General features: G+C 45.0%; 1 protein-coding gene across 5 annotated transcripts in view; it reads left to right on the top strand.

Annotated features, from left to right (window-relative positions):
* Positions 1-23,207, top strand: part of PSD3 (pleckstrin and Sec7 domain containing 3) — a 121,666-nt gene extending 98,459 nt beyond the window's left edge. For all 5 annotated transcript variants that reach the window (XM_086769937.1, XM_086769938.1, XM_086769939.1 and 2 more), the window contains 4 exons: positions 2,042-2,199; positions 3,084-3,228; positions 6,416-6,559; positions 13,536-23,207. In XM_086769937.1, coding sequence (XP_086626063.1) covers positions 2,042-2,199; positions 3,084-3,228; positions 6,416-6,559; positions 13,536-13,748 — 660 coding nt within the window. In that variant the 3' untranslated portion in view covers positions 13,749-23,207. The remainder of the gene's footprint in view (positions 1-2,041; positions 2,200-3,083; positions 3,229-6,415; positions 6,560-13,535) is intronic.
* Positions 23,208-23,418: the final 211 nt, after the last annotated feature.

Here is a 23,418-nt window from a genome sequence, read left to right as displayed (position 1 = left end):
CAGCCAGGGACTTTCCCAAATCTTCCTAGAGGAAGGTTTGGAGAGTGCCCTAAGCAGGAGTAGGCAAAGTCCATCATTATATAGACATCCCTCCAAAGCTTGCTGGGACTCAAGCTATGATACAGGAAGGACATTTGGCTTCGCTCACTGCCAGACCTTGAAAATCCTGTATGTCACAGATGTTTAGGTTGAAGGCTACCCTCTGGTCATCTGTGCAGCAGTGCTCTGCGTTTGTGCTAGGCCTGCCAGATACGTGGTGGGTTGTGCCCTTGTCTGGTTCCAAGTGGGCAATGAAGCTGCAACAGTATTGCTGGTTAATTTCCTCTGGTGAAGTGTCTCAGCAGCAGCAAATTCTGGGCCTGCACTATCTGGACCTCTGGGGGAGGCTGAGACATGGCAGAGGAGCAGGACGCTTTGTCCTCCCTTCTGGGAGGTGGTTACCACAGCTGGTTGACCCCCCATCCATTGAAACTCATCCTGGAGAACCCTGACCAAACCCAGCTTGGCTGAGAGCACAGACGCCTTTGTCAGTGGTGTCCTTACCTCTGGCTGCAACCCTGGCCTGTGTACTGCCAGATAAGCCCTGTAAACCAATTCATGCACATTAACCAGCTTTTCTCTGGGGTGGGCACCTCTCTGGGTGTTTAAGCTAGTGCTGCCCCTGCACATGCTCTGCATCCTGCACTCTGTTGCCTGCTAAACCCCATCTCATAACTCTTGTGTTCAAGTGGAGGGATCCACAGTTATCTTGCCTGCAAGGAATTATTTCTCTGTTTTGCAGCCATCACTCCCCCTCCCTTGGTGGGTGTTTCAGATGAGACTGAGAACAGGAGGCTCCAAGGAGACCTTATAGCGGTCTTCCAATACCTCAAGGGGGCCTACAGGAAAGATGAGGAGAGACTGTTCAGTAGGGCCTCTTGTGATAGGACAAGGGGTAATGGTTTCAAAATAGAGGGAGTTAGATTTAGATTAGATATTAGGAAAAAAAAATTTTACAGTGAAACTTTTAGAACACTGGCACAGGTTGCCCAGAGAGGTGGTGGATGCCCCATCCCTGGAAACATTCAAGGCCAGGCTGAATGAGGCTCTAAGCAACCTGATCTAGTCAGGGATGTCCCTGCTCCCTGCAGGGGAGTTGGACTAGATGACCTTTGTAGGTCCCTTCCAACCCTAACCATTCTATGAGTCTATGTACTAAAGGGGAGAAATGGAGTAAATTGCAGACTGCTTTGGCCTCTCCTTCAGAAACTGCATATGCAGAATTGCTGGCAAGTGACTTTCCCTTGAAAAAACTCCTGGATTTCCCAAGCCATTTACAGTCAGGTGGGCTTTAAACTGAAATTGTGGCTACAGCATGATTGTGCCCTAATCCAGCTTCTGTCACTCAGGAGATCAAAGACTGCTCCCAGGCTGACACTTGCAAGATAGAGGAGTTTGACTGCCTGCTTTTGTCATTTGATGTTAGGAGTGGTACTGTTGTGTTAAAAACATGGACGAGGCTGTGCTTGCCATTTGCAGACCCTGAGCAAAGAGATTAAAAGGAAGTTGCTATATTTGCTTTGTGAAGACTAACAAGGCTTCTTTCTGGAGGCTTCTCCACTGTGTGAGGGCCTGCTTAGGAAGACACACAAAGGTAGTTGTTTGAGAAAAGTAAAAATCGAGCAGCGGATGCTGAGAACCCAAGCAGGAATCAGCAGCTGAGCAGTGGAGGTGGGGAGCTGGCCATGAAGGATTCCTGAAATGAAGACAAATAGTCCACAGCTGTTGTGATAGTCAAATGCTCCCTGTTCACCCCTCTTCCTGTCAAGCAGGTAGTGGAACTACTTCTCTGCCTTGCAAGGAGATTGAAATGAAAGAAAGAAAGAGAAAGGAAAACATGTTAAAGGTAGTGGAAACCACAAGTGCTTAAGTCAGGTTGCATTCAGTTCATATACTTGAATACTATTCATGAGTGTGGAACAAGTTTTTTTTCCTAGGTTAAGGAAAAAGGAGTAGCACATGGATAAATAAGGTGCCATTTTTCCCCTGTTAACTCCTACAGGATGAATATAAGCCTGAAAAGGCTTTGTCAGAGGAAGACCTGAAGAATGCAGTTAGTGTGCATCATGCGCTGGCATCCAAGGCAACAGACTATGAGAAGAAACCCAATGTCCTCAAGCTTAAAACAGCGGATTGGAGGGTCCTGCTTTTCCAAGCCCAGTAAGTGCTCTCTTCTGATTTGTGGCAGTCATTCAGGAAAGAAAGCGGTGCTGAAGGGAGGGGTAAATTCATGCATGGACAGGTTAAAGCAGAGGCTTAAGAGGTTAAATCTGTTTATTTGATCAGAAATAAAATTAAGTAGTGATTTGATAAGACTGCACAAGTAGTTCATGATAAAGAAACATCAGGTTTTAAGAGGCTTTTAAATCTAGCTGAGAAAGGCGTAACAAGGTGCAGCAGCTGGAAGCTGAAGTCGCAGGAAATTCAATTTGGAAACAAGGCACAAACCTTTAACAGTCAGGGTGATTAATCATTGAAACAAATGACCAAAGGCAGTCTTGGATTGTCTGTCTCCTGATGTCATCAGATCCTAGCTGGATCTCTCTCTAGAAGATACGCTTTTGTCAGAAACAAAGTTACTGCTTAATACAAGAATAATTTGATTAAAGTCTTCAGGCTGTGATATCCAGACAGAACAGATGACCTGCCTTTTTCTTCTGACACTAAAAACGTGTGCATCAGTCTTGTGCATGAGTCCTTTTCTACTGATATCCATGTGAACCCTCCTAGAGATCTGTGGTGTCCAGCACAGCTGAGACCTTAGAACATATGTCTGAATCAGGGCATTGGTTGGCTCTGTCACCTGTGTCCTTTGGATTAGATTAGGAAAAGATGCATGCTAGGGTGAGTTATGGAGCTAATCACAAGCCAGCCTGTGACTTGAGATACCTGACACTAACTGCTTGCAGGTAGACCAGAAGACTGAGCAGACTGTAAGACTTGTCCAGTTCTGGTTATTCTTGCTTTTAAAATGCTATTGAAGGAGTGGGAAAGAGGTAGAGGAGGCTGAGTCAACAGATGCTTAATATGTGTTTCTTCCCTAGGAGCCAAGAAGAAATGCAGACCTGGATCAACAAGATTAACTGTGTGGCTGCCGTCTTCTCCGCACCGCCATTTCCAGCCGCAATTGGCTCTCAGAAGAAGTTCAGTCGCCCACTCCTGCCAGCCACCACAACGAAGCTATCTCAGGTGAGCTGTTTTATTAAGAGGGTAAGTGATGGCAATTTCTCTGGTTGGCTAGAGACTGGATGGTGGTCGTTGGCATTGTTTTGTGGCTGTTCCCACTAGCATTCCTAGGAGAAGGAGGCCTGCATGGTAAATCTCTGCTTGTTTCCTGATGCAAGATTTGAAGTGGAGGTAGAGAAGGAGCCGACTTGAATATAATTGTTTTATATTTTTGAAGAAAAGAAACAATCAATAGTGTTCCTAGTCCCAGATACAGAATTTTCATCCTGTGATTGTCACTCTGGAGAGGGTATTTCAAATCCTGTCTGACTGATTTTTTTTTTTTAAATTTGAGTGTTTATTGCCACTCATTTCAGAGGAAATGGACGTACTCCTAATCTTTGGCATATTGGGATGATAAAAGGTGAAAGCTGATGCATCAGGCAGACATCAATTATATTTCTCCCACAATGCTTTTCCAGACTCCAACCCTTATCAGCTCAGAGATTTCCTGTTTAATGTATATTTATAAACTGTTCTTACATTAATGTCTTTGGTCTCCCCTTGTGATCACATAACATTTTATCTTCTGCAACTTCCTGAGGCAGGGAGTTGCACAGCTCTACTACTTCTTGCACAAAAAAAACCCACCCACTTCTGCTTGTTTGAGACTGGCTGTGTTTGATGCTTGTGCCCATGGCGATGTGTACTTTGGATGCTGTAATGCATGCCAGCAATTCCTCCTGCACCAGCAGAAACACAATATTGACTGCATTGATCAGATTGACAGAGTGGCAGAGAGGTGACAGATCTCAATCCTAGATGTATGCTTTATGAGTAACCTTGTGTAGCTTTTAAAGTCATCTGCCCATGCTGGATTGCTTCTTAAATGCATTTTTTTTACCATCTTCATAGCTTAGCAACACTCCTTAGAAACCAGTCTCATAATCTGCATTTCTCTACAGGAGCGGTTTTTTTTTTTTATGTCGCCCCTGCTTTTTCCCTCTCTGTGACAGTAGCCTTTCTTATTACAAAGTGATGACCGAGTTTCCATCTTCTGTTCTGGGTTAAAGTGTAAAACATGTCTCATACAGAATAATGCTAACTTGTCTCATCCTTGTGGTTTTACACTTTGCTCATGCTTACCTTTTTAAAAATACTGTATGGGGCTTCAATAATTTACCCCCAGTCACCAGAAAAAAAAGCTTTTTTACTCAGTGTTGTTGTGTGTGATTGTTCCATTTAGCACATTGTTTTCTGGTCTCATTGTTTCCATTTAATGTGGAAAGAAAAAAAAAATAGAACACAGCCCTGTGGTTTGTGTCTGAAAGAAGGGGAGACACGAAAAGTGGAATAAGGTAAGCTGTTTTAGCTAAAGGCAGAAGAATGTTAAGTGTTCAAAGCAGATAAATTCAAAGGCAAGCAGAAATATGTCTGCTTTTATCTGTCACTGTGGAAGAGCTGCCAGCAGGCTGCTTCTGACTTGGCAGACAAAAAAAATACGAGTTGTCAAATCCCTGTGGTTGCTGTTTAGGATTTGTGTGGGCTGAATCATGATGGACAGTACTTCTTCAAAGGACCTGTTCCTGGTCAGGCAGAAGTCGAGACGCAGTGAGAACCTAACATGGGCAAGGGAGAGAGGTTGGGCATGACAGGTTGTACAAGATCATTGTACCAAGTTTGCTTTCAAAAGCAGATCAGTGTCTGATCTTGGTTAGTCCAACCAAAGAGGGATGTGACAATGTTATATATAAAGGAACAATCAGTCTAGAAAAGATCTACTAAGGTTTTTTTTTTCCTTTTTTTTTCTGAGAATGTGCATGCACACACAAAAGCTCCAAAGGGCTGCTGCCCTGGGAATTACAAGTGCCAGATTAATGGCTGCTAAAAGACCTCCTGTCATCAGGCTGTAGAACTCACTGCAACAGGATGTCACTGGGGCAAGGGATTCAGCACAAAGTAAAGAGTGATTGGGCACTAATAGACAGCAAGCAGATCCAGGGTAGTTACTAACAGCAACAAGAATTTTTGGCAGCCAATAGTGAGTGGTTTGAGTCCTGTATAGGCAGAGGCAAATTATCCCACGTTTCTTTCTTCAGTTCTCTTGCAAAAGAGTTGAAACACAAGATTAGCTGGGACTCAACTATCATCTTCTGTGGAAGTTTTCCTCCTTTCTGCTCTTTTCTGCAGCTCCAGCTCAGTGAGCTGAAAGGCTCAGTCCCCAGTGTGGCTCACAATGCAGTGCAGGCATGTCAGAGCTAGGCTTGAAGCTGCAAGCTGCACAGCCACACTGCTGAGGGACTCTTATTGGCAGCTACCCCCTCCTCTGAGGCTAGGTACATATGAGGGAGCAGAGTTGGGTACTACCTGTTGTTCTACTACCTAAGGGTACTACCTAAGTCACTGAAATTTGCATGATCATCTCTGATTTTGGACTGACCTAATTGAAACATAATTTCAGATCCAAGCCTAGAAATGGCCAGAAGGCCATGCTGCAGGAGCTGGAAACCTTCTGAGCTGTGGGAAGGTTAGCTGACAGATGGACTGAAGGAAGTGAGTGGACCTGGGATTATGATACAGGAAATTGCCTAGAAAAGGGAGTAGCAGCTCCTCACTTTCTCCAGCTGCACAGTGGGATAAAACCTGGTAGCAGATACCTTTTGAGAATTGGACAGCCTCTTCCTCTTCTGGAACATTGTATTGTTCTGAACAAATGGAAACTGCAGACCAGAAAGCATTTGGTAGTACAGAAATGGAAGGAAAGGGCCCTGATTCCACATCCTTTCTGTCCCTGAAGGAACTACTTTTACACTGCAAAGACCTGAGACAGGGTCTTCACCTGTCTCCTTCTGCCCTTGGTCTGCTGCATACAAACCAGCCATAATTAAAACAGCTGTAATTAATTTGCAAAAAAAAATGTATTAGAGCAGAAGTGTCATGTTGTCAGTAATGCTCTGCAGCAAGCTGCTTCCATTGCTCTCAGCAAGGCAAGGGATGACAGGTTTGCTGTCCTTCCCAGTGGCATCTGCTAGCTGCTGAAGTTTTTTTTTTTTTGCAAACCTGGCCACTTTGCTTGAATGCCTTTGAGAGAGCTATTGGGGACAGAGCTCTGGGATAACAGACCTTATCATTGTACAGGGATGTCTCTGTTTTCCTTTGCTTATCAAATATTTTAGATTCTGTCACTTAAGTGCCTAATGTGTTTCTGAAGGATGAACAACTGAAGTCCCATGAAGCTAAGCTGAAGCAGATCTCCACTGAGCTTGCTGAACATCGCTCCTATCCTCCTGACAAGAAGCTCAAAGGCAAGGAAGTAGATGACTACAAACTGAAGGATCACTATCTGGATTTTGAGGTATGTATGGGCAACGTTATTACTTTTACTTTTTGAGTGTGGGTGGGGTAGCTAGTCTTATACCTGGGATACAGTCCTAACATTCTGCATTTTTACCTTACTTCACAAAGGAGTATGTTCTTTTAAGACTGATATGTCACGGCAATCCCAGAAGTTGCGATGTGGCTCCTCTTTCTGATAAGGACTTCCTGTGACCTAAGCCATGAATTTAGCTCTTCATCTGTAAAATGGAGAATAAAAATGTAGCCCTCTCTCCTTGTCTGATGTGTCTATTTTAAGAGATTATGAGGTCTTCAGGCAGGAACTGTCTCCTGTTGTAAGACTATGTGTTGCCTAGTGCTCTGGCACCTCAGTCTTTATGGAATGACAGCGTAAATTTCTTCCATTGGTATCTTCTGAAGGAACTGTTCTTCTAAAATTATTGTCATAGGCATGCCTCGTCAGAGCCATTTGTGTTGTGTACCACTGAGCAGGAAAAGAATAGAGTTAAAGATCACAGGATGGAGTGATGCAACTTAGATAGCTGCATTAGGAGATTATTCTGAATATCTGACAGCAGCTTTTATCCATCATGGTATCTGCCACATTTTAGGGCTATGTGCGAGGGGATAGGAAACCCAGCAGATGCCTGGTATTTTTCATGGCTCCGCCTTTGAGCTTTTTTCCCCAGAACTGCCAGTCAGTGTTGCCTTGGATCTGAAAGGATCGTACTCTAGATAGGCACTGCCTGGGAAGGAAAATCCATAGTCTGAAGAAGAGACCACCAGAGGAGATGCTGGAGGCAACATAAGCCTCTAGAACTGAAGTAAATCTTCTGCCATGTGTTATATGAGATTTTTTTTGGAGGAGCTCTTTTTACTCCTGGGCTTGACTGGTTGTGTACTTCTGCTTTTGCAGGAGGTTGTAACTGCTGTGTTGGGTTTGACTTTGCTGTAGCACTGGGCTGCATTGCGTATGATGAGCCTGAGGTGGTTTGCATAGGTGTTTTGATACTGTTTTGTATAGGGAACACAGCTGGACAATTTGTTCTTTCATATTGCACATACCTGAAATGATCTGAGGAACAATCAAATGAGGAAACGGTGGGCAGGGCTGGCAAGCAAATGGTACACAATGATGTGAACAGGAGAGACTCCATAATCAATAAAACAGGGATGAAGTGAGGTCATGGGATAGCTCACATGACTGGTGTGCTGCCATGAATGGATATAGGCTTTTCAGAAAAGACAGACAGGGATGTCAAGGAGGGACAGTCACCCTTTTTGTGAGTGAGTAGCAGGCACATACAAAACTTTGCCTAAGGAAAGGTGATGAGCCAGCTGGTTCAAGATTAGTGGGCACACCAAGATGAGTGTTGTAGTGGCTGTCTGCTAGGTCTTTTTCAAAAAACTGGAAGAAACCTTGTGTTTGCAGGTGCTGGTCCTCATGGGGAACTTCAGCCACCCCTGTATCTGCTGGAGGAACAACACAGCAGGGCACAGGTAGTCCAGGACGTTTCTGGAGTGCACTGACAACAACTTCCTTACGCAGGTGACCAAGGAGCAGACAAGGAGAGGCACCTTACTGGACCTTTCACTTATAAACTAGGAAGAACTGGTTGGGGATATGAACTTCAGGGGCAACCATGGCAGCAGTGACCACGAGATGTTGGACTTCATGGTCCTGAAAGGAGGTGTCAAAGTAAAATGTAGGATCACAACCCTGGACTTCAGGAGAGCTGACTGGCCTGTTCAGGGTACTGCTTGGAAGAATCCCATTGGATATGGCTTTGGGGAGAGGAGGGTTTTGGGACAGCTGGTCACTTTTGAAGGATCATCTCCTTTAAGCTCAGGAATGGCTCACTCTGACAAGTAAGAAACCAAGCAAAGATAGCTGAAGGCCTTCATGGATTAACAAGTTTGTCCTAGCAAAACTCTACCATAAAAAGGAAGTGTGCAGGAGTGGAAGCAGTGGCAGGTGACACAGGAGTAGAGATACTGTCCAAGCATGTAGGATTGCATTTAAGAAAGCCGAAGCCTATGTGGCTTTGAATCTGGCAGAAGACGTGAAGTGCAAGAAGAAAAGTTTCTACAGGTATTTTGAGAGCAGGACAGCTAGGGTAAATATGGGCCCCTAGTTGGGGCCGATAACTGGGCAGGCGATCTGGTCACAAAGAGTAGGGAAAGGCCAGGAAACTCAGTATCTTCTTTGTCTGAGTCTCTACTGGTAAGACCTGCCTTCAGCAGTCACAAATACATAAGCCCAGTGGGAAAATCTGGAGCAAGGAAGACTTAACAGTTGGTGAAGGATGATAAAATTAGGGAATATTTAAACTGGACATACACAAGTCCATGAGATCTGATGGGATGTACCCATCAGTGCTGAGGGAGCTGGATGATGTCATTGCAAGGCCACTCTCGATTACCTTTGAAAGGTGATGGTGATCAGGGGGAGGTCCTTGAGGACTAGAGGAAAGCAAATGTCATTCCTGTCTTCAAGAAAGGCAAGGAAGAAGGTCCAGGGAACTACAGGCTGGTCAGCTGCTTGTGTATCCATAAGAAGCTAATGGAGTAAATTCTTCTTCCAGTCACTTCCAAAATCACTTCCAAACACATTAAAGACAAGAATGTGATTGAGAGTAATCAGCATAGCTTTATGAAGGGGAAATCATGCCTGACCAACATGATAGCCTTTTAGAAAGACGTCTGGTGTGATGGATGCAGAGAGAGCAGTGGATATTCCTTATCCACCATGGACCACTTCGTGGATAGGGAATTGGCTGGATGGCTGCACTCAGTGGTGATCAATGGCTCAATGTCCAGGTGGAGACTGGTGATGAGTGGCGTTCCTCAGGGGTCTGTATTGGGCCCATCCTGTTTAACATCTTTGTGGACAACATGGATGGTGGGATAGAGTGCACCCTCAGCAAGTTTGCCGATGACATCAAGCTGTGTGGTGCGGTCAACATGCTGGAGGGAAGGGATGCCATCCAGAGGGACTTTGACAGGCTGGAGAGGTGGGCCCATGCAAACCTCATGAAGTTCAACCAGGCCAAGTGCAAGGTCCTGCACCTGGCTTGTGGCAATCCCAGGCACAAATATAGGCTGGGCAGAGAATGGATTGAGGAGAAGGACTTGTGGGTGCTAGTGGATGAGAAGCTCAATGTGAGCGGGTAATGCGCGCTTGCAGCTGAGAAAGCCAACCGTATCTTGGGCTGCATCAAAAGAAGTGTGGCCAGCAGGTCGAGGGAGGTGATTCTGCCCCTGTACTCTGCCCTCGTGAGGGGGCAGTACTCCACCTGGAGTACTGTGTCCAGCTCTGGAGCCCCCAACCTAAGAAGGATGTGGACCTGTTGCAGAGGGTCCAGAGAAAGGCCATGAAGATGATCAGAGGGCTGGAGCAGCTTTCCTGTGACGGCACGCTGAGAGAGTTGGGGCTGTTCTGCCTGGAGAAGAGAAGGCTGCAGGGAGACCTTATAGCAGCCTTCCAGTTCCTAAAGGGACTGACAGGAAAGACGGGGAGCAATTCTTCAGCAGGGCCTGTTGCGATAGGACAAGGGGTAATGGTTTTAAAACAGAGGGAATTAGATTAACACTTGATATACGGAAAAGATTTTCTACAATGAGAGTGGTGGAACACTGGAACAGGTTACCCAGAGAGGTGGTGGATGCCCCATCTCTGGAAATATTCAAGGCCATGTTGGACGGGGTTCTGAGCAACCTGATCTAGTTGGAGATGTCCCTGCTTCTTGCAGGGGAGTTGGACTAGATGACCTTTGAAGGTCCCTTCCCACCCTAACTATTCTATGATTCTGTGTTGTTTGTTCTTGACAAGGATTTTTACATTTGTCTCCTCTAAGGTCTTTGTAGACAAGCTGATGAAGTGTGGATTAGGAATGGGTAGTTAGGTGGTTTGGAAACTGGCTGAGCGATTGGGATCAAAGGGTTGTGATCAATGGCACAATCTCAGTTTTGAATAGAGCACTTGGATCTACAGAACAAGCCACACACTTTGACTCTGTAGGTTGGCTTGTGCAACTAGAGAGAGCAAAGATTTTCTTGGCTTTGCGTCTTTGACACAATATTTATTTTCTGTCACTTCTAGAAGCATGATGAGTTAGGATGGAATATAGACTGGAGTGTTAGATGGTTTTAGAAAGACTGATGGAGAAGGAGATTGTTGTGGGTTTTTTCTGTTTTCTGTCAATTTGATCATAGTGGTCTTTAGACAAATATTCCTTAGGTACTTTAGTACAAAGCAGAACCAGTAAAGCCCAGGAATCCAAAGATGCCTTCTTCCCTGGTGAGAGCCTTGAACAGCAACTGAACTGTGCAGCTCAGCTATGTGATCAGCACTGCAGGAATGCCGATCTAGGCAGGCAAGTGGTGGAACCAACTTCAGTTGTGTGTAAGAGATGGCGATTCAAGGTGCTGCTGTGCAATGCTGTGTTACCTTCACACTTGGCACAGATTTCACAGGCCATGCTGAAACCATCAGTAGGCATTAAAGAAAAAAAAAAGAAAAAAAAAAAAGGTGAGCTGTGTCAAAATCCTGAATGGAAAATTTCTCTCCATTTTGGGGTTTCCTCACCTCCCCTTCAGAACAAAGTCCTGTCAAGGTCAGGCAGGAGCCAACAACAGACCTTGCTGTATGGGGTTAAAGCAAAAGGGCAAGAGGTAGTTGAGGCCCTATTTTGTAGTTGGCTTTTTCAGGCTGAGACCATAGACCAGACCTTGCATGCATGTACAAAGGGCCATGCTGATACATCTCCAGAAGCACACCAAAAGGGCCTGCAAGTCCCAAAGGAAGTAGCATAGGTCCATAAGGAAGGAAGAAGCCAGATTCCTTTTCTGTAGGCCCTTGTAATTCCTTTATCTTACACTGGCATTCCGTTCATTCTTGTTCCTGATGAAAGACAAGTGAGATGTTGTTTCCATCTGAGGGGAGGTGAACCAGGAGGTGCTTGCTCTTTCCTCAGGGATGCAGACAGGGGCATTTCTTCTTCCTACTAATGTCTAGGAACATTTCTCTTTGCTTGCTGTCTGAGGAAGTACTGGTCCAGATGATGGTTGCTCATTGTGGCAAATTTATGGTTTGAGGGAGATCTTTTGAGTGCTGTCAGATGAGAAGTGAAGCCAGAAATTTGATGGATGACTATCTCATCTCCTCTTTATCATGTGCATTCAGTCTTCAGAGATAATGTTGCAGAAGCTTTTGAATAGTTTTAACTTTTGTGGTTTTGCTTTCCTGACAGAATATTCCAGATTAATTTCTTTTATGGAAAAATTACCATCAGCTTTAATACCTAGCTTTAAATGTCAGATCACTAAAAGAGCGTATTTGTTGCAGTTGAAATAAAAATCGAAACTTCCAAATGCATTTCTTAATTGTGGTAGAAATCATGGGCCCACAAAGTCAAGGCAAATTGGCTATTGCAGACATGCAGGGTAGAAACTGGTCCTGGATTTCCATTCTGATTGCTGGGTCTTATGACCCTGGTAATGTTTAGTGGACTAGCAAAAATCTGATGTCCGTACGGCAGTAAAGTCCCTCTCTCCCTTGGTAAATATTACACTAATCCTAGGCGTAGAGCACTGGCTTGCTTTCTCTTTGGCAGAGGTGTCCCATTTGTTTTATGATGAATCATTCCTCAGCCCAGTGCATCATCATCATCAGGGTTCTGCTTGCTGTTTCTCCATTTCCTTTTTTATTGAATGACACATCTTATCTGCTTCATGTGTTTGTCTCTTGCATTGTAGAGCTGGAGCTCCAGATATGGAATTGATAAGAATGCTCTTTTTATTTAATTTTAGATGGATTCTTTTATGATTCTCCTCTATGAGGTTTTGTTTATTCAAAAGACTGTTTGGAAACCCAGTCAGATCATCTTTGTTTTGTTCTTTATGTTCCACACTTCAAAGCAGTTACCAAGCTTTTTTACTTCCTGCCCTCAAATAAGTGTTATTACCAGAACTTTATTATTTTATTATAAATTGGAAGAATTGTTCTTAAACACTTTTTCCTCAGTCAGGAACGTGATAGTTTAGCACCTGTTTTGCCACTTTGAAATATAAATTATGAGTATAGATGTTTATGTCCTCCTTCCCTGGCCTCCAGCACACTGAGATCGCCTTAGTTACAATGCCTGCACCACATCTTTGGTGGATATGTTAGGGTCAGGTTACTAAACAAATTCTGGGAGGTGGGTTGCTCCATTCTCAGGACCTCCTGCTCCAGCTTCTGGTTTTGAGGCCCTGCAGGGATCTTCTGTTACTGTACCCTCATTTTGTTGGTTGCCAAGATGTTCTGTGTTGAAAGATGTTATTGTGGTAACAAAAAGTGAAATCTTCCTGTTGGAGAGAGAAAGCTCCACTCCAGACAAGGAATAGAACAAGTGGGCATGGGGCACAGTAAAGTGACCTTTTTCCAGTTGAAAAATACAAGTGTCTGGACAGAAAGTGACCTTCATCATTTACCATGAGTGGCCCAGTCAGGGGAACATGGTGTGCTGCTGTCATAGCCCTCTCATCTGCTCCTTTTTATTAAGGTCTGGCCTTGCAGAGCATCCTCTCATGGGCTCAGTTGTGGCCAAGCTGGTAAAATCTGAGCTTAGCAGGATGCTGCTATCTGAATGTGTCTGAGCACAGAATATGATTCAGCATGTCTAAGGTCAGCAAACTCTCACTTGGTGTTGTTACTTGGAAATCACCATGCACTCCAGCTAGCTGGGAGCCACCATTCAGCAGAGCACCAGGATTTGTGTGCTGCAGAACAGAGTGCCTCTAATTGCACAGCACCCGTGGGCTAAGCCTGCCTGAAATCCTTTTTGTACAGTGTAATTTACATTAGGCATCATTGTCCATGTCCACATCAGGCACCATTGTTCACGTCCATTAGGCTCCTGGCTTTCAAGGCCAGTGGAAACCATTTAGTTATCTAGATGGTCTCAAGTGTTTCTGCAGAATTTCTGATTCAGGCCTTTCTTTTAATTTCCCAGAAAAACCGCTACGAGATTTACATTGGCCTCCTGAAAGAAGGAGTGAAGGAGCTGCTGAGTGGAGGAGAGAACGATGCACCAGGATTGAAGAAGTCCCACTCGAGTCCCTCATTGAATCAGGAGTCTCCAGTTAGTGCCAAGGTGAAGCGTAATGTCTCGGAGAGGAAGGACTACAGGCCAGAAACACCCAGCATTAAGCAGAAGGTCACTTAGAATGGAAATGACAACTAGGGGAACAGCCATGCAGCAAAGTACCGGTGGTCAAAATTTTTTCATTTAATAACCTGTCATTCACAGAAAAAAAATAAGTGCATCTGCCTGAATGGAGTGTTAGTGACATTTTCTATTGTATATTTTGCTGTATCTGTGCAGATTGTGGGAGATGTCTTTGCTCCTGCTTTGCTTTGCTTTGTTAATTTATCATTTAGCAATTGAAGCATCGGGACTTTTTTGTGTTGTTCTGTTTCTAAAGGAGCTGGGGGAGGGGTAGAGTGCTGTTACGTATATTCTGTCTCTTCCCCGTTTATCTCCTCCCATTGGCATGTGGCTTTCATCTCTCAAGTCACTTGTCACTTTATTTACGTGGTGGGCAGGAAAAGTAACTGGACAAATGCCGCAGTGCTGTGAATGCAAGCTGTAGCTGTGAGAAAAGCTGTGCAAACAAGCAGCTGCAGAAGGCTGGCTAGAGCCTAGGGTGCTGGGAACACTGGTTTCCTGACAATGCAGACCATGTTGGTACTGGTACATAGCAGTGGGTGCTAGCGCAAATAGTCACAGTTGCTTATCATCACTGCATTGATCCTGGACCCATGAGCCTGAAGGAATGAAACCTGGAAACCTCTGGCAATGCTGGAATGACAGTATTGGAATACTTTGTTTGCTTCCTTCCAAGCAAAGAGTCTTCTCCTGAGTTAGTAGGCTGGGGGATATCCAAACCTGTGCTGTCTCTGCAGTCAGGGAGACTAGGGATTACCCAGTTGGAATGACTACCTGGTCTTTACATTTATTTGCGGAGGAGGCTGCTGTAGATGTCTGCCATTAGCATTGTATTTTAAAGACAAAGGGCCTCGGTGTAGTTTTTAACTATACGCTCTCACTTAGCTGCTATATAGAGCCTTATGATGTATTGTACCCTAATGCTCCCCCTTCCAGGAGTTTCTTTGCTGGTGTGCACAAGTAGGTGTTTGCAATTTCTCTGCTAGCAGCAAAGCATTTTGCCTTTTCTCTTCAGGACAGGATTCTCCTCAACTCTTCATTTTCCTGTTTTAGCTCACTGGTGCAGAGGCTGGTGCAGACCAGAGAAGGGGACAGATGTGTCCTCACTGTGGGCCAGGGTTTGATGCCATCCTGGCTACTCCGTGCCTGGAGGCCAGCACAAGGCAGCCTCGGCTTTGGCAGATCCTACCCTCCACCCGCAGGGAACCAGTCCACCTTGCAGCCCCTGCATAACCTGTGCCAGGCTTTCAGAGGGGAGTGCAGGACAGGGAGAGACCACCATGGGTAGAGCTTTCCATACCTGAAAGCCTCCTGTTTGTGCCACAGACCCTTGGGGTGGCCCGCTCTCTTCAGGCACAGGGAGTAGAAAGATGATGTAGAAATGATTTTCCTGCTTCCCAGCCCTGCTTGCCTGGGCAGCATCATGGCTCTGTAGAGACTGCTGTTACTTAACACCCTGGGTTTTAATCTCAGGTTTGATACTGGACCACTGGGTGAGCTTGGACATGTCTCTCCCATTTTGCCTCGCCCTTCTGCTATGCGGAGTAGTACCACCAAGCTGGCCTTTCCTGCAGAGCACCTTATGAGGTAACATTGAGGGACTGTTGAAAATTGTTTGTTGCTGTTATTTTTGTTGTGCCTGGCACAGGTAGCCTTCCTGATGGAGGTAATTCTTAATGCATAAAGAAACATCAAGATCAATGGAAAAACTGTTTAGAAATGCACTTGTGTTTCCAGCTCAAGTAGTCAAACGGCCACACATCAAAAAAAAATTACCACCTGCATGGATTTGTGCTCTGCCAGACTTCCTGAAGGGTCCAAGTCAATTAATCTAGCTTATTGAACTGCCAGGTCAGTGGGCAGGACAGAGAATGATCAAAGAGAGGACCTTAACAGGCGCCACATGACTTGCCTCCCACACTGAGGACCACCGTGCAACAGCTTTGTGCTCACACTTGGCTGTAATGAAGACGTTGTGCCCTCAGATGCCAGGAGGTGTTGGAGCAAATCAATCCTTGAAGTTGCAGCCTGGCAGCAAAACCAGATGGAACTGTTTCCACGTGTGATGTTAGGACACGCACACGTCTGGCATCTGCCACTGAGAGCGGCCACTCCGTGCTAGAAGTCAGGAGGTTGGGCCCTAACCATGGGAACATTGCTAAAAACTGCAGAGTCCCATATAGAAACTGGCAGTGCTTCCTAAGTGCTAGAGCTTTAGAAGCTGTGCATGCTTACTACAGCAGAGCAGATATTCAGTCCTCTTCCTGGAGAAGAGAGATGCCTTCTGCTGCTGGAGCCAAAGTGATGTGGTGCAGCATGCTGTGTTAAGAGACTTAGTATAAACAGGTGCATGATAGTCCTCCCTGGGAGGGATTGTTTGAATTAATCAGGTGTGGTAGATCAACAGCTCATGGAGGGGAAACAAAGCCAGGAAATCCCTGCAGCTGTTCATCATGTTCTGGTGGTTTAAAACAAACAAGCAGAAGATAGAGAAGAAATTAATTTGGGGAATGCTGAATGCACATTTGAGAAGAAAACTTGTCCTGTTAACAGTGTTAGGAAGCATGCAGCAGAAACAAAACAAAAAAAAATAGTGCACATTTGTAAATGGGCCCTGCTTGACTATTAGGGCAGGGTTATCTGGATGAGCTTTTTGAAGGCTGGCTGGAACATGCTCCGTAAACCTCTTGTGGTTATGGAGAACAGTTCTTTAAAAGGCAAAAAGGTGACATTTAACTTTTTTTCCCAGCTTTTAAAATATTCTGGTTGCTACAGAGTGCAGTTAAATTGCTGAGCTCAAAAAGAAATGATTCCTGTAAAATGTGTTTCCCGGCTTTGACACATAAACTGGATAATTCCTCTTCAAAGTCATTGCAGAGGAGATGATTTGAAGCAATAGGAAAAGTCAAAAAGTTAACTGCAAATATAATTTTTTTCCTTATTTATTCTCTATTTCCATGTATACTTGTAAATGGACTAGAGTATTTTTTTAAGTCTCACGTGGGTTTATCAAATGCAGTTTTTCACTGCATTTTTTAGTCATTAAACATTTGTTGAGCTTGGAGCACTCTTGATGAGACTGCTGAGGCATGTAGATTAGTTTACTGAGAATTTGCCAGGTTCTGCTCAAGTTTTAATTAACACCATTTTGCTCTGTTGCTTTACAAATTCTAGGCATCCCAGGCACCTATGTGAAAATGCACATTTCAGAAGCCAAGATAAGTTGATCCTGTTGTGAATGCCTAAGGCTCCTGGTCTCCCATGGGAACAGGATCATCTACTAAGCAGTATCGTAATTTGTCTTCCCCTCCCCCTGGCCCTACCCCAGCTATTGTGAAGGCAGGTTCTCAGGAGGTCTCAACAGTGCATCTTCTTGGGCGGCACCACTGAAAGTCTGGCCAGATAGCTTTGTATGGTACCTGGTACCCTGCTTTTCTTTGCTGAAATGTTTGCCTTTAGCAGACAACAGGGCTTGACATCGGCGACTCAGGAGCTCGTCTTGCGATATGTAAAGGTACTCTACTGGTTTCCAGCCCTCCTCTGGGACCCACCATGCACCTAAACTTGGTATCAGTGGACCAGCCTACAGCTTTCTGGGGGTGCTCAGTGCAAGCAGGAGTTACTGGCAAACCACTACAAGCATATGTGCGTGCAAGCCAGCCTTTGTGTTCATGGTGTGGGGAGGCATCATCCTTCCTTGTCATCCTCCCTGCTGCAACGTGCAACCATCGCTCAAGCAAAGCCTCTATCTGCGTGTTGAGAGGGAGGCTGCAAGAAGAGGAGCAGGATGCGGCCAACAGCTCCTTGCATCCCTCCCTCTCATGATGTGGATAGAGGCCCTGGAGGGACCTTCTGTTCCGAAGCATTGCTGGTTGCTCACCCTCCAGGGGCTGGATCATCTCCTCTCCCCACCTGAGGCATGAGAGGACCTCAGCAGGTCTGCACCTGATAGCAGAGAAGCGAGGGAGAAGGACAAAATTAGCTTCCCCTCTCCCCACTCAGCAACCAAAGGAAGCGAGATACTCTCCTAAAGCCAAAACCACACTCTTCTCCATGAGTTAGCAGGATGCAGGGGTCTGGTTGAGATGGTTTTTGTTCAGCAGCAGCTGTGAAAGAGACTATCTGGGCCGGCTGTGTGTTTGTGTGCATCTTGCAGATAAATCATGCATGGACCAGTGAACATGACTACAGCTTTTAAATCCAGTATTTATGTTGTGTCTTTAATTGATGTAGAGAGATAAGTCAGCCAGCAAAGTGATTAATGCAGCAGAGCTGTGGGGAAATGCTGTTCAGCTGCAACGCAGACTCAGACAGTTTTTCATGTGTAGCCAGCCTCTTATAAATGGTTACCAGAAGCTTTCTAACGGCTTGTAACAGCTCATCCCTTAAGTGCTTTCCCTCTGATCCCGCCTGCTCCCAGTTTGTGGTCTATTCACATCTGGGGGCTCTCCTGAGGAGTGCTGCTCAGAGCAGCCCTGCATTGAGCAGGAGTTTGGAATAGCAGACCTCCAGAGACTAGAATTCTTCGGTGACTTTTCACAGCTCCAAAGCCTCCCAGTAACAAGGCTGGTTGTTATTCTGGCTTGAAACAGCCAATATTTTTGCTGTTCTCTGATGGGAAAGTGAGGCTCTTGCTTGGTTAGAGCAGCCCCTTCAGTGAGGAGGTGGTTGTGGCAGTAGAGAAAGTAAAAGGTGGCAGGGTTATCACTGGGCTTCTGGAAGCATTGCATGGCAAAGTTTTTCTTGAAAGTAGGGAAGCCTTTTCTCTGCTTACCATGTCTGTATTCTCCATCCCTAAATAAATTTTGGCCTTATCGCAGTTAGTCTGACAGCTCCTCCTCCTTTTCTGTCAAGCTGCTCCTGTCTGTCGTCTTAGCACCTCAGCTGCTTCTGTATAACAGGTCTCTTTCCTTCCATGCTTGCAGAAATCCAGAAAATTTGACTGTCCCATCTTGCCTTGAGAAAGCCTGCTCTGAAGCAGTGCTGCATTGAATGGATAACCCTGTGAACAGCTTTTTCATTCTGCTCATTGGTAGCCTGTGTTTCCAGTGACAGTTATAGCTTGGAGGCACAAAACAGAGTTTCAGATTGCCATAGCGTTATGCTGCAGAGGACACAGTGTCCCCCCTCCCACACTCAGACCAGACACTTGTGACATTCCTAGTCTCCTTCCCAAAAGTCTTGGAGGCAGAGGCAACCCATTCTAGGGGGAAACTTTGAAATGCTGTTTTGGAAGGAGTTGGGGACTTTCCAAATCAGGCTGTACGTCTTGCAGCCTTTTGGGGAGCTTTGTGTAAAAAAAAAAAAAGAAAAAAAAAACGTTTTTCTTCAGGCACAGAGAGGTGGTATCCAGGTTGTCAGAAACACCAGCTGCTTTTGCAAAGGCAGCATACACACAAGAAATCTTGTAGCTTGCTGCTTGTTTAAACTTTCCCCAGTATTACTCTCCCCAGGCTCTGAGATATTATATCTGGTCTGAGAGGGCAGTTAGGAGCTCCACATTTCTCCTCAGAGCACAACCAGAGCTTCCCAGTGTGTGTTCCCAGCATCTGAGGCTGCCTAGAGGGGCAAGCCAAAGAAGCTATCTCACAAATTTATTCGAAAGAGCTGGTCTCTAGCTTGTGCTTTTTAGAGGACATTTTTAGTGCGTATAGAAGCAGTATGCCTGCCTCTTCTCTCTCCCAGAGCTCTCCCAGCAGCATAGGTGTAGTATAATGAGCTTCTTCACCTGGAGCTTCACCATGTGGGACCTGAATATTTGCTCCAGCAAGAAGAGGCTTTATCAGCCTCCAGAAAAATGATACCACCTAAGCTGAACAGCAGTGCAGAGGACAATGATACTGTAGGAAGATAGAAAGCCAGTGCCACCCTTGGTGGCTGGTCACCTGCTGGGGACTGTCTGCTCCAGCATTGCCCTCAGTGCTGGGGGTAATTAAAAATGCTGGCTTCCTTTTCCACATACACTGTGCTGCTTGAGGAACTGTCACTACCATCTGCTGCTTTTCTCCCTTCTGACGGCAGCACCCTCATCCAAGGGTGCCACAGTCCCATTGTTAGGAGGCTGGTTTAAATAAGAGCAAGGAGGACAGGTTCCAGGGAAATGTATCTGGATGCCCTCTGCAAGTATCTGTTCTCCTGTTGGCAACATCCAGTTGAACAGTGAAAGAAGGCAGGCTCAGCCCTACCTGAGAGAACGTACCTTGCTCATCGATTTTTTCAGTGTTGACACTGTATTTTATTTATTAGAGCACTTCCCTTAGCAAATGCAAGCAATAGCTTTCCCGAAGGCCGCATCCTTGACCTGACTTTGCACCTGTTGTCAGAAGGAGCAAATTTAGGCCAGCCCAAAGTGTTGTCTGTCCTCCCCTTTGAACAATGAACTATGTAAAAATTATAAACGTTTAAACAATGAGGGATGTCCCATGGCATCTGCTGTTAAATCTGTGCCAGGAATCAGCTGGGGTACAGGCCGTAGGTTTATTTGGACTGAGAAAAAGTACATCACATAGCAATGCAAGAATCGAAAGTGCTACAAACTGCACGGGCGGATTTTTCTCTGACATAAACCATTGTAATTAGTAGCCACTCTATAGCAGTGGTCCTGTATGTAATTCACCTAAATGAGACCAGCTCAACAAGATACTTTTTGTCTAAGTAGGCAAGGTTTCAGCTTTGCCTTGGGCCAAGTGAACATCCTGGTGTAACCACAGAGCAGCTAGCCAGGCTGCTGTGGAACCTTGTTTGACGCAAAATCCTCTGACGCCCCTGAGACTCTTGCTGGGAAAAGGGAGATCGATTATATCGATGTCACTGCACAGGGCAAACTCTATCAGTGATATAAGTCTTAAATCACTTAAATCGCTCATGAAAACCTCATGCTCAGTGCTGTCAAATTCTGAAAGACTGTAGGATGACAACAGGGGTGGGTTGTTAGTTTTTTTTTTTTTTTAATTTGTACATATTCATGACAACTATGTCCTCTTACTCAAGGCTGGGATTATAACTTGGCTGAAAGAGTTTTTTTGGCAGTCTGAAAACTTTGAAATCACTGCTCTTCACGTGAGGTACAATCTGAGGCTTACGTTACTTGGTGAACGTGTTTAAGTGATGCCTATAGATATGTGTGTGTATTTCATAGGTATGGTACAGCTTCTGTGGCTCACCACTTCAAAGCCTGCTGTTCTTTTCTGAAGCTTATTTTGGTCAAAGCACTTCAGCAGCTGCAAACTTTGTTAGGATGCTTGTTGTTCTAGTTGTTCTCAAATTAAGTTAAACAGTCATCAGAGCTTTCGCAGATTTAAGGTATCCCTTGAGCTGCCTTGATTGCCATGTGTTTGTCTAGCAGGGGCTGCCTGTTCTGCATGTCGAAAGTGAAGGCATATATTTGAGAGTCTAAATCTATAAGGGGATTTACTGGCTGGGATTTTTTGCTAGGTCAGCAGTGGGCTAACTCTCTCCCTGTTGATGTCAGCCAGTGCCTGCACTGGGAGCATCTGTGCTGACTTCTTCTGAAAATTACACTCTGGGGATCTTATACACAGCTTTACTTCTGAAAATGTTGACCTTGCTCTGTGAAAATTCAGCAAGGGGACATCATGTCGAAAGTGTCCAAGCCTGTGGTGGTGCCTGTGGTGTCTCCTGCAGACAACAGCTGTATAGCAGTAGTGAGGGTTTCTTTCTGCAACTGTACAGATTTCCAGAAGAGTGTCTGGCTCATCAGCAGGGAAAAGAAGAGCATCACAGCTGAAATATCTCTCTCGACCATCTCATATGCCTCCCAGAGGTTTCCCTTGGGAGGTTTAAACAACCTTTTAACAAGTTGCTGGACGTAAGGAAACTTACTGGGTTTTCCTATTACACCCTAGTCAGGACAGCACTAGCACTATCTGCATTATTCCTGGAAAGGGAGAGCAAAGCCTAAGGCTGAGATTCGTACCTGAAGTCATAAAAGTCTAATCATGCAGTTACCTTGAAGCACTTGGGCAACCTCAGTGAAGTCATGCCTTTGTACTTCACTGGGCTATGGCCAGAGTGATTGTGTCTTGAGGGGCTGAGACGCAAGTGGACTGCAGCTCAGGATGAAATGAAGAGGGACATCCCCATCACCTTCCTTTGAGCGAGTTGTAATCCTGTAGTCCTTTTTCAGGCACTGAGCTTCTCCCTTGGGTTACCTGCCTCCCATGGTGATGTACTGGGAAGATGAGGGTGAGCACTGTTGCACTCAGAGTTGCAGTTAGGAAGTGTCATTTGCCCTCCACCTGAGCTGTTGCAGTATTGTTTTCCCTTAGGCTGAGAAAGGGAATGGAATTTTTGGTTATTGCTGCATGGTGCCCATATGGGAAGAGTAACTCTTGGTAGTGGTAGTTCAGGAAAACATTTTGCACAGGCGTGTACACACACCATGTGCATCTCTTTTGTGCAGACCTAACCTTACAGGGCCTAATAGCAGTTCTTGCAAGACCTTTCCTCTGCCTCTGAGTGGCCTCCCATCCCTTTTGCCAAGTGTAGGAATCTTCTTTCTGATAACTTTGAATTCAGTTTACTCTCATCACTGAATTACTGGAGTGTTTTTCATGCAACACACTAGAGATGCAGTCCCGGTCTCACTGCTTTGTGGTAACTTCTTGGTCTGCTGTGAAGCAGCATTGAGGTAATCACTAAAGTTTTTCCAGCAGTGTGAAACTTGCTGCTCTGACTCTTGGGGTGGCCACTGTCTCAGGTTTGAGGTTGTCCTACCACCAGGGCATCCTGTTTTGTCCCTGGGAACATGCATGGCCAGAAAACCATACTCCTCAGTGGTCAGAGTTAGAGCTGTGCAGACTTAAGTCAAGCCGTAGTTCATGGGAGATGTTTCCACGTGCTGCTGATGTCCATAAGGACTCAAAGATATACTTGCTTACACAGAGATGCTTTCCTGAAGCAGAGTTGTCACTCTTTTCTACAGGTACCACAGAATGCCCTCCCTTATTCTGCTTCATGTAACTGGTACTAGAATGATCATTTCCTGATAAATGAAGGCACTTAATCAGTCCTCTTCCCCTTGGAAGAAGGACTTTTGGGGATATTGTTATATCATTTAAAATAATATTTTGGAATTTAAGTTTACATTGCTTTATTTTTCACCTGAGGTGACTGTATATAAATATTTTCCTCTATTTTATCATTGCTGATAAAGTAAGCCTACGGTATACAGACAAATAATTTGCCTTTGATGTATTGAAACTGTGAGATACAAAGTAGACTTCTCTCTTGTGTCCATGTTCCTGACTATAACTCTGTTCCTCTGTGTTTTTATAAGTTGGAATAAATGTTGCTTACGGGCAACAGAGAGCCTGCAAGCTTACCAATAATTTTTATGTAATTGAAATCAAGCAACCCTAGTGAAGGATCTCACATATGTATAATGATATATGTATATGTACAAACTTTAGAAAGAAATAAAACAAATGTATTTCATCTTCTGCAGTTGAATGTTTTTTGTTGGAGCCCTTACTGTTACTTCCTACGAATAAGAACATGAAGGTGGCTTTACCAGCTCGTACAGCAGGATCTGGCTGTCATGCTCAGGGAAGATACAGACTAATTAGTTGGTGCAGCCCTTTCCCCAGTGCACCATTCTGACTTCTGGCAGTTGGCACTTTCAGTGTTTCCTGCACTGGAGGGTGAA

Source organism: Chlamydotis macqueenii, chromosome Z (assembly GCF_036417535.1).
Source record: "Chlamydotis macqueenii isolate bChlMac1 chromosome Z, bChlMac1.mat, whole genome shotgun sequence".
Taxonomy (NCBI): Eukaryota; Metazoa; Chordata; class Aves; order Otidiformes; family Otididae; genus Chlamydotis; species Chlamydotis macqueenii.
This window is presented reverse-complemented; position numbering and strand designations above follow the sequence as displayed.